The sequence below is a fragment of the Uloborus diversus genome, chromosome 3 (genome assembly GCF_026930045.1).
Source record: "Uloborus diversus isolate 005 chromosome 3, Udiv.v.3.1, whole genome shotgun sequence".
NCBI lineage: Eukaryota > Metazoa > Arthropoda > Arachnida > Araneae > Uloboridae > Uloborus > Uloborus diversus.
The window spans coordinates 68,296,936-68,314,596 of record NC_072733.1 but is presented as its reverse complement, the minus strand read 5'-3'; the positions used below and the strand labels follow the sequence as shown (position 1 = coordinate 68,314,596).

Genomic DNA, 17,661 nt, shown 5'->3' with positions numbered 1-17,661 from the left:
TTAAGTTTACGAACATGCTGATTCCAAGGAATATAAGGCATTACCGTAACACACAAAATAGGCCTAAAGGCGTTTTATAACTTTAAAATTGACATCACATTGTATTACGCCCTGCCAGGAGTAAAGAGCACTGGCAGACATCACGAAATCACGATGAATTACTACGTGCAAATCATTACGGCTATGAGATGTGAGAGAGAGAGCGAAAAAAATCGCTCGAAGTATTTAAAGTCTTCACATGGCTTTCAAATTAAGAATATGCAAAATACAAGATGTGTTGCCAATGAAAGAAAGTTAAAGATATGTTGCCAATCAAAAAGTAACTCAATCTAAAAAAAATTCTCGCTTTTATAAGATACAATGAACTCGTGACTCGGTTCACCCAAAAGTTCATTCATTTGACTGAGTTATTGCAACCGATCGCACAAATGACGTCACAACGTGATGCAATGTTTACATCGAAAAAGAATTGATTCTGCATGATGCAAAAATGTATTTTTAATGATTTTTTTTTTCAAATTAAGTGATTCTTTCACTTTTTGTGAAAGTTTAAATTAAAAATCTAACACAGTAACGTTGTGGCTTCGCGACTTTGGCTATAAAAACAATAGATTTGAGTGATTATTTGTTTACATTTTAAAGCTGCTGTTAATGTAATTTATTGTATTTTTTGTTTGTTGGAATATTTCAAATTGTAAAGAATGGGTTTCCGTTTTTAACGAGTGTTTAGTCATTTTAGTTGAAGAATGTGTTGATTTTACATCTGGAGGGGGGGGGGGGCCTCGCATATTCAGAGAACTGTTTTGACCTTTATCATTTTTTTAAACAATATCCTTTCGATTGTTTTGTTCCTTTCCATATGGCGGACGTTGCAGCGGGATTTCCCGTTTGTTCTAGATGGTTTTTTACACTTAATATCTGAGGACGCTTTTTATCCTTTGAGTATGGCATCAAGTACAGGAGAAAAAATAGTTGATAAAACAACTGCTCAGTGGGCATTAGATAAATCACGTTGTAATAAATATTATTCGCATTCTGAGACCAAGCAGATTAAAACATTTTCTTTTAACTTATTTTTTTTCAAGGAAAGAGTTCAAACACTTGATAGTTTTTATTGAAATTTTTTAACTTTTCAATTTACATAGTTTGAACAGAACAAGGTCTGTCGAGTCGTTGCCTAACAACAGCAATATTAAAAGTAATCATAATGTAAATTTTGAAACAAGGCCTCTCTGGAGCAAGCATGACATTGCTTTCTTAGGAATTGCATCCTCATCTTTATACATAAAGGGCTAATCTCTGTCCAGATGTCCGGGGTAAACTTCAAAACTACTGGAGGTATTTTAATCATTTTTTCATCATAGATAGCTACATAATCGGGGAACAACTTAGGCTATAATTTATCGCTAAAAAACTTAGTTTAAGGAGGTTGTGATCGAAAAAAGTAAATGTCATGTAATTTCCACATCAAATGACTAAAGATTAAACCCATTGTTTCGAAAATTCGGTGCCTAACAACAGCAATATTAAAAGTAATCATAATGTAAATTTTGAAACAAGGCCTCTCTGGAGCAAGCATGACATTGCTTTCTTAGGAATTGCATCCTTATCCTTATACATGAAGGGCTAATCTCTGTCCGGATGTCCGGGGTAAACTTCAAAACTACTGGACGGATTTTAACCATTTTTTCACTATAGATAGATACATTATGAGGGAACAACTTAGGCTGTAATTTATTCCTTAAAAACTTAGTTGTAAAAAGTTATGGTGAAAAACAGTAAATTTCATATCATTTCCCCATTAAATAATTAAATTCGCAACTCCATTGAATTATAGGGGGCGCAGCAGCCACTGTCTAATGGCTCTTTTATTCTTCTGAAATTACATTACACTACAAACTGCTTGAAGCAGGAAATTTACCCCAAAGAAAACTAGTGGAATGGAATGTTTTACCTTTTTCTTTAGTATTGGCAATCACCGCAAGGTAGCGTATTCGAACTTGGACGTTGCGAATATAAAACCCATTGTTACAAAAATTCGTTGCCTAACAACAGCAATAATAAAAGCAATCATAATTAAATTTTTGAATCAATGCTTCTCCGGAGCAGACATGAGTTTAAAGTCGTTTAAACATTTGGAAACTCTTCTTTTTGCATCCTTAAAGAAACATAGTAGAGAGCTTTTTTTTTTCTTTTGAGTGTGTACTATTTAATTAAATAAAGCGCACGGTTTTTTTCAGTGATCTTTGTTTTTGTTAGTTCATATTTTGGAAATTCTTCAAATTTTTATATGCTTAAATTCGTGCTTTCGTTTCTAAATGAATATTCATTCGTTCTTTATACTTATTGCTATTTTACTTTAATGGGTAAGGAAGAAGCTCGATTTTTAATCACATCAAAGTGATATGTTTTGAGTTCTTTCAGTTAAAACAGAAAACGAAAGGAAGTAGCAATTGTTTCTTACATTTATTTCTGACCCAGGCAATGCCGGGTATTTTTGCTAGTATATGTATATATTCTAAAAAAGAAAAACTGACCTTTTTCTTTCATTTTATCTGTTTTATTACAATATTTCTGCATTTTTTTGGAGATAAAATGATTAAAAATTATATATATCTGAAAATAGAAATATTGCATGCATTTTTAACTTATAAACAGCACCCGCTGAAATAGTGGGCGCTATATTATATGTTTTTCTTAAGCTTAAAAGCTATTAAAATTCATGTATTATTTTAAAGCAACTGACGAAGATGTGAATTGTAAGATATATATGTATAAAAAGAAAATATAAAAAAAATCACTCTGTATTTCTGGAGTGGAAAGCATAAAACTAAACTGTACACGGAGGGTTTTTAAAAAAAAAAAAGGATTTTTTTTCTCTTATTCCGGTTCTATGTGAAAAAAAAAATCAATCTGACCCTCTCAGATTTTCATCAAACTTGCAGAAATCTTGCTCTAAAAAAAAAGTCTATCATTCATAATCGATGAGTGAGTAATTTTTGAAATTTATTAAAAAGAAATTTTTTTAACTTGCTAGCAATGCTGTAAAATATTAACTGAAGTTCTATGGAAGTTACATAGTTGCATAATTGCTCATTTTAAAGATCATTTTATGCATCAATTTGCAATAAGTCGAATCTAGCAGGACTAAAGAAAACTTTGACGTACCGGAAGTTTGAATTACAGCTCGTTTGGTTTTCAGCAATTTAGTAGAGAAAACTTAGGATATTTTAATACCTTAATAACCGATAAAATTACAGCATGTTAAAATTATTTTATTAAAGAAAAGGCCCGCAGTTTAAATTAAAACATTGAGAACAAAAACTAATATTGAAATAAATCCTGCTTTTAATTCGTATTTCATTTTTTTAGAAGATAATCAGCCATTTTAAAATGCAGTCAAGTTTTATGATTCATGAAATATTAAATCCACTAGCTTTTTCAAAAGTTTCTTCTTCATCAGCAATTTAATTTTCATATGTGTTTTGTATAAACTGTTTGTGGAAATTCTCAATGTTTTATTCAAATTTAAAGTGCTGAAAAGTTTTTTTTTCTCCCAACTTCAACAATCTCTGTGTTTTATTCAAGAAGCCACCCTTATAAAAACAGTTTTTTGCTGATGCTTCATACATGCCATTTAATGCAGATGGTACAAGATATACTTCTCTGATGTTACTCCTTAGTTGCATTTTGCATCAAAATATGTTCTTTTGGTTTTTAGGGTCTATTGTGCAGGAATTGCAAAAAAAGTTGAAGGAATTTTTACATTTTCAATTGTGAGTTTCTGTTCTTTTAGCTAAAGATGTTGAATGATCTTTTAAAAAAAAAAAAAAATGAGTTGAAAGATGTTAACTTTGAAATATGGAGGATAATTAACATGACACTGAAGATAGAAATAAAAACATGAGTTATAGTAGTACTTGAGATATCACAAACTGACTATTTCATTGTAACTGGCTATCTCATTTTTTGTTTTTTTGTGCGCATAAAAAGCATAGTTTGTAACGGCAATGTTAGCAGAAATCTTGATGTCAAATCATTTCAATAGTCTCCCCCCCCCCCCCATTAAACCTACAGTGGCTCCTGTAAGTGTTCGTACACTTTGAAATTTTTCAGTAAAACCAAAATAATGCAAAACTGAATTCGAATATGAAGTCCATTATTTTTTGACATCATTCCTATATCATCGTAAAGAAAACCCAGTAGTTTTTAAAAACTATTGATGGATTTTCTTTTTGAAATATGTCAAAAAATAGAAAAAAATAAAGAGATAACATGCCACTAAAGTCATCATACACTGAAATATTTTTTAATAAATTCATGATTAAAATTATCATATGTCGTTCTTTTATTATTTTTGCATTATGTTGACACTTAAAGATCCTTTTGCTGATTTTTTTGTTTATGTATTCCTTAATATTCTGCTTATTATTTTTTAATGGCTGGTTCAATGGGTGACACAATACAAAATTTGATTTTTTTTCATCATAGTAAAAGTAAACCGGTTCGAAACATCACTAAATTAGTTAATTTATAACATTCTATAGTGAAGTCCATTATTCAGGGCTTTAATGTAAAGAATCAGATCGAAAACAAGGTAAGAAAAGGTTAGCCAGCAAAATTAACAAAAAATGATTGGAAAATTAGACTTAAAGAATGAATGAAAAATAAACATTTGAGCCCTGTAAAAGTTTCTGGAGAATTTAATGAAAAATTTTGTGTTATCATTTCACCTAAAATGGTTGTCGAGTCAGGGGTCTGGCCAAAGGAAATTTGGGTCCATTAGCGGACCCTTCACTAAAATACGATCAATCAAAACGGACCCTTCACAAAATTCTGATCAACCAAAGTGGACCTTTCTCAAAATTCTAATTAACAAAAACGGATCTTTCACAAATTATTTATCATAAAAGCAAATCTGAAATCAAAATAATGGCTACTTTTTAAAAAAAAATGTTGAGATATTTCTGATGCTTTGATGCTTGCGACATATTTCTGTGATGTTTGCACATGAGAAAGAATTAAATCACTAATGCTGCCAAATATAGAGCTTGTTCTTTGTTTCTTGAAAAGAATCAATGAACTTAAGTTGTTTTTATAACTTGACTTGTTTCTTTTATCAAAGCAGAATCAAAATAGCCAGTGACGATGTTGTTATAGATTTTTCTGAAAATGTTATGAACTGCCGCTTTTGATATTGCTGTCTCAGCACCTTTCTCCCTGCTCTCAATCTAAACAATAATAGCATATATCAGCGAATTGAACTTTGTACTGCTAATGAATAGCTATAGGGTTACCAGCTATAAAATTAACATTAATGCTAAATAATGTCTAGTGTTAAACCTTTTAAAGGACTTAATTGGAAAATATTCCGAGCATTTTACCGGTTTAAAATTTTTGTGCCTTCATAATGTGATGTTTTAACGTTAGCTTGAGAGGTGAACTTGTGATGATAATAGGGGTGTTTGTATATGGGTTATAAACCGGGATTCCTGTATTTTTTCCTGTGTTAATACAGGGAATCTGGTATTGTCCGAAATACTACATATCCCCTCCTCCTTTTTTTCCATACTCTGCATTTTCGGTGAATATGTCAGTGGTTATTAATGATATTCATCATGTAAACTTTTTAAAATGCAACTCTAAAATTGTTTTATTTGGTGTTTTTTAATTTTAGTGCCTTTATTTTGAAAAACGCGATCTCTTTGCATCCTGTATAAGAATCGACCCTTACACATTTTTCAAGCTTAAGCTTTGTTAGGAAGCAAACAAATGAAAATTCTCTTTATTTTGTGTTGAAATCATTAGTTTAAGTGGAATTCCGCTTTATTTTATGAGTGTCAAGAAGTTAAGTAATGAATCGATCGTTTAATTTTATTTTTGCTTCAACTGTGTCGATAGACATTAATAATATGTTTATCATTAACCTTAAACATGCAATTGTAAAAGAATTTTATTAAAGTAAATTCTTTTATATGCCATTTTTGAACTTTAGATGCCTTCACTTAAAAAATTTCAATCTTTTTGCATCTGCTATGGAAAAGGAATTTTTCGTATTTTTGATGCTTACTATGCTTTATCAAAAGGTAAACAAATTATAATTTATTTTTTTTAATTTAATTTACAAAATTTAAAAGTTTTAAATGAAATTCCGTGCTCTGTAAAAATTTCATATGCCAAAAAGTTAAATACTGAACCGATGCCAGAATTTATTCTGATTTCAATTATTTTAAGTTTTTACTCTCCATACAACGTCTTCAGGAAATATTTCTAGTATAATTTTAAAAGGTGTGAAATGGTATATAGATACTGATACATCAGGGTTGAGCATCCCCTGGTGAGCGATGCCTCCCCTTCCCCCTCTCCAATGCTATCTTCCTTCCATATCAACCTTCAAGAATGTTAATCTCTCCAGAAAAGACAAAAAATACCATAAACTCTCAACAAATTATTTCAACGCCACAGTTTGCGCCATGAGCCCCCTTCCCCTCCTCCAAAATGCATTAATTAATATGTTTATTTAAAATTTTGTTTTTGAAAAAAAAAATCGATTTTTCACAAAAAAACACCCTATGAAAAAGCTTCGACAGACCCCTGCAAGTTCTTTGAGGAGGTGGACTAAATGGGAGGTCTTCCTGCAGAAAATTTTTTGTTTTTGCGAAAAATAAAAAGCTTGTGCATTCCATCGCAAAATCAATAATAAATAAGCTCAAAACGTTTTGGAATAAAGTCTTAATTACAGGTGTAAAAAAATCAACAGTTTGGTTCCAATGTTGTATAATTGCATGAAGAAGAAAAAAAATGAGGAATTTAATCTTAAGAGCTTAGTTGGATCAGCTAATCAGAATGGTGAAGGTGCTCTTGTGTGAGTGTACACATTAGTGTCAGGACTTGATAGTTTGAAATTTATTAATGAAAGAATGAGTCATTCTGTTAATTTAGATTTTTTAAAAGACAATTTTAAACTATTAGCGCAAAATTTAGTTATAGGAAACAACTTTTTATTGAGGTAAGGATAAGAAGCAGTTTTAAATGATTGCATCGAATGCCTCAAAGATTCTCCTTAAGCTTAGAGAATATCTTCTCAATTGCTAGATTTAAACTTGATGTAACATATTTAGAGATATCAAAAGTCTAGACTACAAAAATATGGCATTGAAACGAAAAGCTAACTAGAAATAGTAAGGCTCTAAGTGTGGTTGAACACTTATCCAGAAATTGCACAAAAAAAAAAGTGAAATCTATTCCCAAACGTTTAAAAGCTATTGTGGATGTTGAAAGATATCCTACTAAAAATAATTTTAAAAAAGTTAGATTAATTACTAATATATATATTTTTAAAGTGTATAAAGACTTTTGTGGGATGAAGTTTCTGGCACTTTTTGATTATTGATTTCTTAAAAATCAAATTTTTTTGGTACTAAATTTTTTCAAGTAGTTTGAAAATAGGTCATAGATCTCATAATTACCCATTAATTAATTAACCCCATAATTACCCAATAAATACCCATTCCAAAACATTGATTTTAACCAATGGATAGGGCGTATTTTATTGAAGATTGTAAGTGTGCAAACAGTTTTGGGAGCCACTATTTTTGGAAGTTTACATGAAAACATTTGCAGGTTCAGGGGAAAATGAAAAATATTGAAGGGGGGGGGGGGGACAACAGGGGAAATTTAATGACATGCAATTTAAATTGTTAAAACTGCAAGCAATAAGGGAAAAAACAATTTGAATCTGTTTTCTTCTTTCTCTCTCTCTTTTTTTCGTTTCATGCTATGTATAAACATACCTTTATTTTTTCGTTCAGCTTTCTCAAGCACAAAAGTTGCAGAAAGAAGAATTAGACTCCCAGTTAGAAATTTTAAATGGTTTGGAGAAAAAATATAATGATACTGGCCCAACATATGATTGTATTGTCTTTCATGATGGAAAGAAATGGAGGTATAAATTTCATATAATTTGATAAAAATGTATTTTGATTGATCGAGAAAATGTTTTTGATGAATGTTTTGGGATTTATTTACCTTAGAATGTGTTATGTGAAATCAAAGACATTTTTTTGTTCTTCTTTATTGCTTCAATAGTAATAGAAAAACCTTTGGAAGGGCAACATGGGCATATTTACATTTCTTCATATCTTCAGCGATTTCAACTATTTTAGAGCCTTTGCCTATTTCTATCTTCTTGACATGATATCTTAAAGCATTGTTTTCCTCAGCAAGTAATCTCATTTTGGTGGGATGCTTCTAAACACCAACATAATTTTCCAAGATTTTCTAATTAGAAGTTAAACCGTCCTCATGTTTAAAATTATGATACATTTTTTTTCACCCCTTCTTTTTGCTTCTCCTTTAAATTTTATTGCCTGATTTTATAATTTATTAATTGAAAATCATTAGTTCATTTAATACAATGCTTAGTACAGATGGTCTTTAGTGTTTCCCAAAGACTTGTGCACAACGTCTTTGAAGGATTCTCATGCTTCTTTTTCTTTTTTTCCTATTGCTTCTGAAAAGAGTGGATGGGATAACATTTTTTGTATGTTGGGTGTAGTAAGAACTCTGTCTTTCAACTTGGCTGCAAACAGTTTTGGGAACTTGAAACACAGATATGTGAAACATTGCTCATCTTTTGACAGTGATTTTACAGACTGCTTCATAAGCCCTGATTTAATATGCAGAAGTGGTAATAAAACCTTTTCACATGGTTCCAAAGTTGTCTTAATGATGTTATGGACTGTCCTACAGGCATAAGAATTAGGGATGTTTTGTATAACCCATCTGGCTGGCCCAAGAACATAGTATTTTGAAGTCTCGACAAACAATCCGTTGATTTTTTCAATAGTTCACTGTAAACAAAACATTATCCAGGTAGTTTTCTTCCAAATGTACCAAGTGTCCAATAGAAAGTGATATAAATGTATTACCATTATGCAGCAAGATGGCTTTGAGGCTTTTGGATGAATCGATGAAAAGGCACCACTCAAATGGCTAAACTAATTATATGAGATTTGCTAACAAAAATTGACTTGATGGAATCTTTTTACTTTGTTTTCCCGGTTCCAATGAGTAAAAATCTATATGAAACAGTAAAAAAAATCCTGTGCAGTTTTTTAATTGCAGACCTGTGTTATTATAATGCATATTAATTTAGGAATAATTTTTTTTCATGGTAAAAATATTTAAAAATGAATTTAATGATAATATTAGGAGCAGTCAATTTCACAGTAATTATTTAATAAAACTTAAAAGTATTGTAAGAAATTGACAAAAAGTGATCCCTTACAATCGAAGAAGAATGAAGATAGAACCTTGCCTGTACTAGTGTGGAGGATCTTGAATGTCTTTCATGGAGCAAACACTACTGGGAAAACACCAATTTCAAATGAACGATGAAGTCAAGGAGTGTATGGGCAGCTGATTCCAAGAGCTACCAAAAGATTTCTATGAGCCCAGAATTATATGACTGGTTTCCCAATTGGATAAATATTTAAACTCCTATAGACAATGAATTTTGAGTTTGACTTGATAATTACACTGGCATTGCCTCTGAATCGTCATTTATTGGACTGCTCGTAACACAATAAGTTTAAAACAAATGCTCTGTCATTAGTTAGTAGCGAATGATAACACCAGGTTAGAAAGGTAAATTTGATGAATATTATAATATCTTATATCTAAATAAACAATGCATAGATACAATAAGCTAAACCACATGCTATTTTTCTGAATCCCAAATTGTGATTCACAATCAAGTTTTAAAAAACTTTCTACTCAATTAAGCTGGCAACTTCTAAGTCTCAGATTTGCATGTCAAACATTTTTCTAGATAGCACATTCTACTTGTCAACTGAAGTTTTTTTTTTAACGAAATGAATAGCAATCTGAAGCTTTAGTACTTCACGTTTTTGAGTCGCAGACCCAAGTTCAGTTCCCAGCAGGGACGGACTGGCTGACTTTGGCCCAGTCGGCAAAAGACTACTTTGGCCCGCCTCAGTAAATTGAAAAAGTTAAATTGACTGGTACCGGATCTCGATTATTCTGAGGGGAGAGAAGACATTAGACATTTTTAAGACACATTTTTAAGCTTCTATACTGACAACATAGAAAGGACACGAGGAACAGGAGGGATCAGGTAAATCCCCCTGGAAATTTTTCAAAATTGGTATTTATATAGGCTTAAGGAGAAAAGAATCGTAAGAAGGGGTTCTAGTTCCCTTCCAAGTGATATTTTCAAAGTTGATGTCAAAAACCGCAATTTTACAATTTTCGGTAATGTTAGAAGAGAGCGTACCTGCCAACTCTACTGGATTTACCGAGAGACTCCCGGATTTTTAACATTTCTCCTGATCTCCCCGATTTTTATTGAAAATCTCCCGGTTTTTATCAATCTCTAAAAAAAATCTTTCCATTTAATGGATTTTCTTGAAAATGAAAAAAATAAATCCCTTTAAAATAAATTTTTACATTGTTTTAGCGCTTTTACTCCATGGTTTGAAAGTTTCCCACTTAATTTCAAAATATAGCACATTGGAATCTGGCAACATCAGTTCTTGTTTACATTTGCGATCTCGCTTCGCGCACTCATGGCTAAGCCTATGTTGCTTGATTACAACATTTCTTGTTGTACACAAAATGACCGCTATTATTGGACACTTAGCGGCCATCAAAAGTAGATTAAATCTTGTTGAAGACCTGAAAAAACTTGTCTGTGATTGTATTTTTACAGATAATTGAAATTCTTTTTTTCCCTAAATAACTTTTCATTGAAAAAGTATTACTTTAAATTTATTCTTCCATTTAATATTTTCATTACTTAATCTGTGTATATGACTCAAGGAACTTGCATATGATTGTACTTTAAGAGATAGTAAAAAAATCTCTATTTTCCCCTCAATAACTTGGAAAAAAGCGATCTTGCACCACATTGAGAAAATCTACTGGCTTTTTTTCTTTGATTGTTGGCAGGTATGAGAGAGGGAAAAAAAGGGGTTTCCCACAATTTTGTTTTCTTGACTTTTTTTTTTTTTTAAATTGAAGTCCATTTTAGTCTACCTTTGTTTACAATAGAATATCAGGGGCTTTTCCCAGAAATTCTCCGAAATGGGAAGTTTTGGAAATGCAATTTTAGGCTACCCTTGGTAAAATTATTGGAACAGGGAAGCATCAGGAGCTCTTTACGAAAACGTTTCGACGTTGAACTATTAAAAAAAGCAAAACTATCTTTGGTCACGAGGCTCAGTGATCTCATTTGGAAGCATTTAAAAACTGAAGTATACTCAACCCAATTTTATATTCAATATATTTGTACTCAGCTATACACTTCTACTAACTCTATTCCATCACTGTTTGTTTTCCATCCAGTAAAATTTTAATACTTATTTACTCAGTTTACATCATCTCTCATCAGGCTTTTTACATTTGCTTCAATACAGTCATTAGTTGCTGGTTAATTCTTAGTTTTTGTTGTTAGATCTTTGTTTTGAATGTCCATATTGCTTTTGTTGAGTGTTATTTCACCCATGAGCTCATGTCTTCTCAAAAATCGCATTTCTTGTAATCCCAAAATGGGTGTTTGCCATAATTATCTTTTTTTTTTGCTTTATCAACATGATTTTCTTAATTTTTACGTTTAATATTTTAGAGTGGCTATTGACACAACTGAAAATGGTGATTTGGAAAACTGCAGTCTTCTTGGACCATACTCAGAAACTCATGAGTTTGCAATGCTTACTACTGCTGGTAAATATTATATGAAATAATTGGTACTGATCTTTTTGAATTTTATTTTAGTTTTTAAGGTATGTGTGTGTGTGTGCATTGTAGTTTTTTTTTTTTTTTTTGAAAATTTTTTACTAAACACATATTTTTAGTTAGAATAAAAAATTAAAGAATGAAATTAAGTTCAATTTAATTAGATTTTTTTCTTGACTTGAAAATTAGGTCTTTTTTAGTAAAATTATAGTAAAAATTAATTCTTATGCTTTCCCTTCCGTAATGAATTCTAATCAATATTTTAAAACTTTAATGCCAGCAATGTGTTTGTTCAACATTTACCTGTGTTGTTAACAAAGTATTTATATTGCCTTTTAAGGACAATTTATATGACTTTTTCTAATAAAATTATAAATTTTTTAAATAAAACAAACCATAAAAGTAGTTAATACAGAAATACAAGCTATTTTTTTGCATCCTAACATACCACAAAATAAGCTCAATATAAAGACAAAATTTTATTTTAATGTCTTGAAAATAATTTTAGAAAATCAGGTTTTTCATAAACAAAACAAAAAAAAAAAAAACTGAAAATGGGTTTTTCAGATATTGCAATTTAGTATTTTAATCTTGAACAAAAATTTTTATAAATTTACAAAAATAACCTTAATGTAACATTTATGTAAGAAATTGAGCCATAATAGAGTTTAAAGCTGAAAGAACTGCTGTTCTAGTGCACTGTTTACATTTCTGTAGCTCTTAAAATCTCACTTCCGATTACGAAAATTCCACTTCCATTGCATGTTTGGGGCCATAGCTCAACTTCTAATAATCCCAGGAATTAAAGTAAAACATTTTTGGAACCCTAAATGTTTATCTTATCATATGAGTGAATATTTCTTTTTGAAAATTTTCACCAAAACTTGTAATTTTAGGTAGGTGCATACATTATAAAAAAAGTAAGAGAATTTTATTTGACTATCTTTAAAATGTATTTAGTGGACAATTTGATCTTGATTCTTTTATAGATTCAAAGAATTTAAGTAATTAAAACATTCATCATTTTCCTCCTTAAAATATAGAAATATTTTATTAATTCATTTTCTCAGTTAAATGAGTTAGTGTATCTATCTACAAGTTGCACAAGAGACACTTTGGCAATGTTTATTTATGAATGCTTTAAAATGGTAAAATTATTGAGATCTTTATTTCATTAAATATTGGTTGTAGTTATCATTAGAGAAAGGTACACCTAGGGGAAAATAAAAAAAAAAAAACTTTAAGCTCCCTGGCACAGTATTAAAATTTCATACTGCATTCAATATTAATCTATTAGAATACTATTCATTTTAACTCCTTTTTTAGTACTTATTAGAAGAGCTACTTCTTTAATCTCATGAAATTTCAAGCAAACACAGCAGTATAAAAATTAAAAATAATGAACAGCATTTTAAGAAACACCAACAAAAGCAGTAGCTGTTGTGCTTTCTCATTTAGAAAACATGTGTAAGGTTTGTTTTCCTATTATTCGAAACACTCACTGTAAGCATTAAATATTTTCCAAAATTGTGAAGCATTTAAAAGATAATCTTTAACATTGGAATCGTTAAGAGCTGAAATATCGAGTAATTTTTCTTGACATTTAAGAAGAGTTTTGTAGAAATGTGAAACATTTCCCTATCAGGTACTGAAATATAATAATGCAAATTTTTTTTAAAAAGTTACCCAGAAATGAAACAATGGCAACCACTCTTGGTGTCTTCAGATTTTTGTTGCAAATTCGTGGTGTTTCCCATTTCAAATTCCATGAAGCAAAATATTCCTGTATTCAACTCCCATTTTTCAAATAAGATTTTTAAAACAAAACTTTGCATCAATATTTGATAATCTTTAAATATCCATTTTGTTCTTAAAAGCATAAAATAGATCTTTTTCTTGTAGCTGAAAACACCCAAAGTGTTAAATTTACTTACATGCAATGTATGTTAATTGCACAATTTCAAATTAATCAGCATTCGTTACTGTTGCTACTGTCAAGCCATTTGAAGCATATGTAAAAACTTGTGTGCTCAAAGTAATGATGTTAAAACAGATCCATTAAAATTAGCTATCTCTATCTACAACCCATAGAGCTCTTATTAGTGGAAGGGTAAAGATAGTCCAAAAAGACTAGAGAAGCCATGATAAAAACTTATTTTTATGTGGTACGTCTTAAAAGAAGTCCCCCCACCCCCCACCTTTTCACAAACAATTGCTGTTTCATTTGACTCTAAAAAATATCAGTGTTAAGATCAATTCAGCTGCATTACCATAGGTGCATTTCACTATGTACAGGGTGGCGACAGATCAGGGAAATCAGGGAGATCAGGGAAAAGTCAGGGAACTTTATTAATCAGGGAGAAATCAGGGAAATATCAGGGAATTTTGAAAAAATAACAAAAAATCAGGAAAAATTGATTTTATGAAGAATTTTTTTTTGTGTTACAAAATTAAGTACACTAATTCCCTACGCATTTACCGCCAATTTTTTGTTCAAAAAAAAAAGTAAAATTAATGAGGTGCGATTATACACTGCCGCATATTGGTGCATCTTTTTTCCTCAACGTCAAAGTATTGAATCTTACTTATTAACCACAGGATGAACTTCCTAAGATTGCTTTAGTGTCTGTTAAGTTGTTTATTTTACCTAGCTTGAAATTTCCTTTCACACTTTCAATGCTACGTAAAATAAACAACCATACAGGCAAAGAGGAAGCCTTCATTAAAACCTTAGCTCCTTTGCCTTTATTCCATTGTCTTGAAGTAATTAGCCTACTGTAATTACGATTTCAAGAAGAAATCTTTGGTTTTTGAATTAATACTATAAAAGCTTAAAAGTTATTACTTCTTCGCCTTTTTAATTTAATTGCTAAAATTGAACTTTCAGTAAAAAAAACTTTTTTGCTGATTTGCCATTATACTATTTGTTGTCGCCGCAGATTATAAAGGTTTTCTTTTCTTCAGATTTAAATAATTCTTTTATTTTATAACCAAGTTGTAGTCTTCTTTTATATATTTTAAAATTAACATTTTTTTTTTCTGTTTTTCTTTTTTTTCCCTTGCATTTCAAAGTTGTTTGTTACAAAAGCAATCTAAGATTTTTTTCGTTACATACTAAAATCATTTGAAATAGAGTTAACTTGTGTACTTAAGTAAATATCTTTATTTTTATTGTTAAAATGCTGTATTCATTCATTAAAACCTATGTTCTTGATTAGAGAAAAGCTCTTTTTGAATGGATGTCAATTAGTTTCATCTGCTTTGCATAAATATGTCTATTAGTTATATAAGAATAACTACATTACTTCTATTCTTTCATTATTACTTGTTATTCTTGCAACAATTATTATACTGTTTGAAAATTTAGTTCAAAATAAATTCAATCACTTTTTAGTTCTATCATAAATACACAAATGTTTTTAAGAGTGATTTTAATAGTTTCTTAAAATTCTTATGCTAAGTGGTTCCTGGAAGTAAAATATTTTTTTAAAAATTTTCTATAATTTTTTCGTGTAGAAAAATTTAATATACTGTTTTGTAGGGTTTTTTTTTTCCAAAAAATTAACTTGATATGTTTTTCTTAAACAATTTTATTAAAAAGTAGCATTTTTTAAAAATATATCTTTAGTTCAACAACTTAACACAACTTAAAACGTTTCAAATACTGTATTTTATACAAACATACAATGGATTTCAAGTAGAGCAAAGAAAGAAAATCATTATCATTGGTAACTTAAATCAGGGAAATTTGGTGAACTTAATCAGGGAAATCAGGGAAAAGTCAGGGAACTTTTTTTCACAGTTCCTGTCGCCACCCTGATGTATTAGTTTATAATGAAATACATCTCTATTTGAGCTAACATTTAACATTATGGTTCGTGTGATATAATTGTCATGCGCATTAGGGTGTCCCATGATATAATGGCGAAAAAAAATTTGGGAACAAATACGCATACCCTCCATATTTTTTCCTTTTCACCTCAGAAACATCAGATAAAAATTTTCTTGCAATAAAAAGGCGGGAACCTGTGCCGACTTGAGGTCAAAGTTGGACCTGAAATCCTGTACCGCGACTACAGTGGGAAGATTGCTAACTGTATATATCCTCACTACACGCGACATCAATTAATTTAGAGCATATATTTACAACAATATTGCACAACAAGGAACATCACTGTATATATTTTTGTTTCAATGTTTGCATTTTGCAGTTAAGATAAATCTTCCGGTGCTCTCGAACGCAACGTAACAAAGTGCTTTTGCTCCACATCAGCTGGTAGCAAACCATGAAAATCCTGCATCAATTTTTACCGCTCTTTCAGCTGCATCCTTTACTGGTCTAAGCATTGAGACCGTCTTTTTCGCATCAAGGAATGAAATATTATTGACCCATAAAGAGGGACTCTCGTTGAGAAATCTATCATCAATTTTTAAGCCTTGTAAACAATGACTGGCTTTGCTGATATGAAATCATCAATTGTTTTCTCTGCAGAGTATTAAAATAACTAGTAACAAATGCATGATATAAATGAATAATTAAACAACTAGATGAATTCAGTGTGCAAAACTTACCATACAATGAACCACAAAGATCTTACTTTGATGGAATGTATTTTTTCTCATGGGTCGAGAAGGCTTCTCTACGTAAATTTGTCATCATTTTTTGTTTTGTTTCTTCTACCTCATCATCAAAAAGAGCTAAGACTGCTATTTTGTCATATAAATACCATAAATGCTGGATGAAATTTTGTGGAGCAGCTTTTGCGATAATTGGGTCCACATTTTCGTACGCTTTCAAAGATTTCAAAAAGCACAAATCTTTGAGTGCTTTGACTTCCAAAATGCATTGAAGCCATGGTTTCTCGTATATCGTCACTACAAACAAGCAGACATCTGACAATGCTTCATTTTCCTTTGTATTGAATTTTAGTGCAAAGTAAATAAATTTATTGTTCACACTAAATATTACTAAATATTACTATTTATATTTATAAAAGTAATAAATTTATTGAGTAAATCGCTCGAACCATCCATTGAGCTTAATGCATGGCTCCCGGTGGTCTTATTTTAAATTTATTTTCTGTATCTTCACCTAAAAATATGATAGACAGCTCTATCAACTCTCGATAGCCATCCATGACCACAACATTTATAAGTTCGGCACGGTAAAAGCCAAGTAAATTTTTATGTTCAGGTACAGTTCGAAATTACTCCGTAGCCTTCTATAGCACTGTATTTTAGTGGGATTGATGTTTTTCCAAGACTCTCTGAGATTTTTGAAGAGTGAAATATCAGGCCTTGTTGTGACTTGCTCAATTTTCACTTGGAATACAGTCGGGTCCGGACTTACGCGAGGGATGCATTCCAAGACCCCTTGCGTAAGTCAAAATTTCGCATTGTGGAAAAGGGTATGTGTAAAAACTTTTATAAACATAATCAATCATTTTAGACACTTGTAAACACCACCTCAAGCAGTTAAAAATCATTTCTTAACTATACATTACTGTTTATTGCATAAAGAACTAAATTTTTTTTTGTATTTATAAAAAAAAATCGTTATATTCAACATAAAATACTGCTATGATGCACATAATCAATGATCAGTGTGAAACAAACACATAAAATAAACTAGTACGGTACATACAGTATGTAGTAAGAAAAACAATTGCCCTATAGTTGTACCGAACAGTAGATTCAGTAATAATATTTGTAACTTGATGACGATTTATGCTGCGTGATCAAACCGTTATTCTAATATATTTTTTAATACAGTTGCTTCACTAGTTCTTTTATAACGTTTCCAACTATGGCAATACCCCTCTTCCTGGTATCTTTAATGTACGATAAAGAGCAGCTTCCATTTTCATAATTTTTGCATTTTGCTTGGACTATTACTCGGTGAAC

The 17,661-nt window shown here is 30.6% G+C and overlaps 1 protein-coding gene across 1 annotated transcript in view; it reads left to right on the top strand.

Annotated features, from left to right (window-relative positions):
* LOC129219203 (tripeptidyl-peptidase 2-like) overlaps positions 1-17,661 on the top strand; it is a 299,058-nt gene that overhangs the window by 63,284 nt on the left and 218,113 nt on the right. Inside the window, exons 5-6 of the mRNA XM_054853529.1 lie at positions 7,812-7,945; positions 11,648-11,745. Of these exons, the coding sequence (XP_054709504.1) occupies positions 7,812-7,945; positions 11,648-11,745 (232 nt within the window). The remainder of the gene's footprint in view (positions 1-7,811; positions 7,946-11,647; positions 11,746-17,661) is intronic.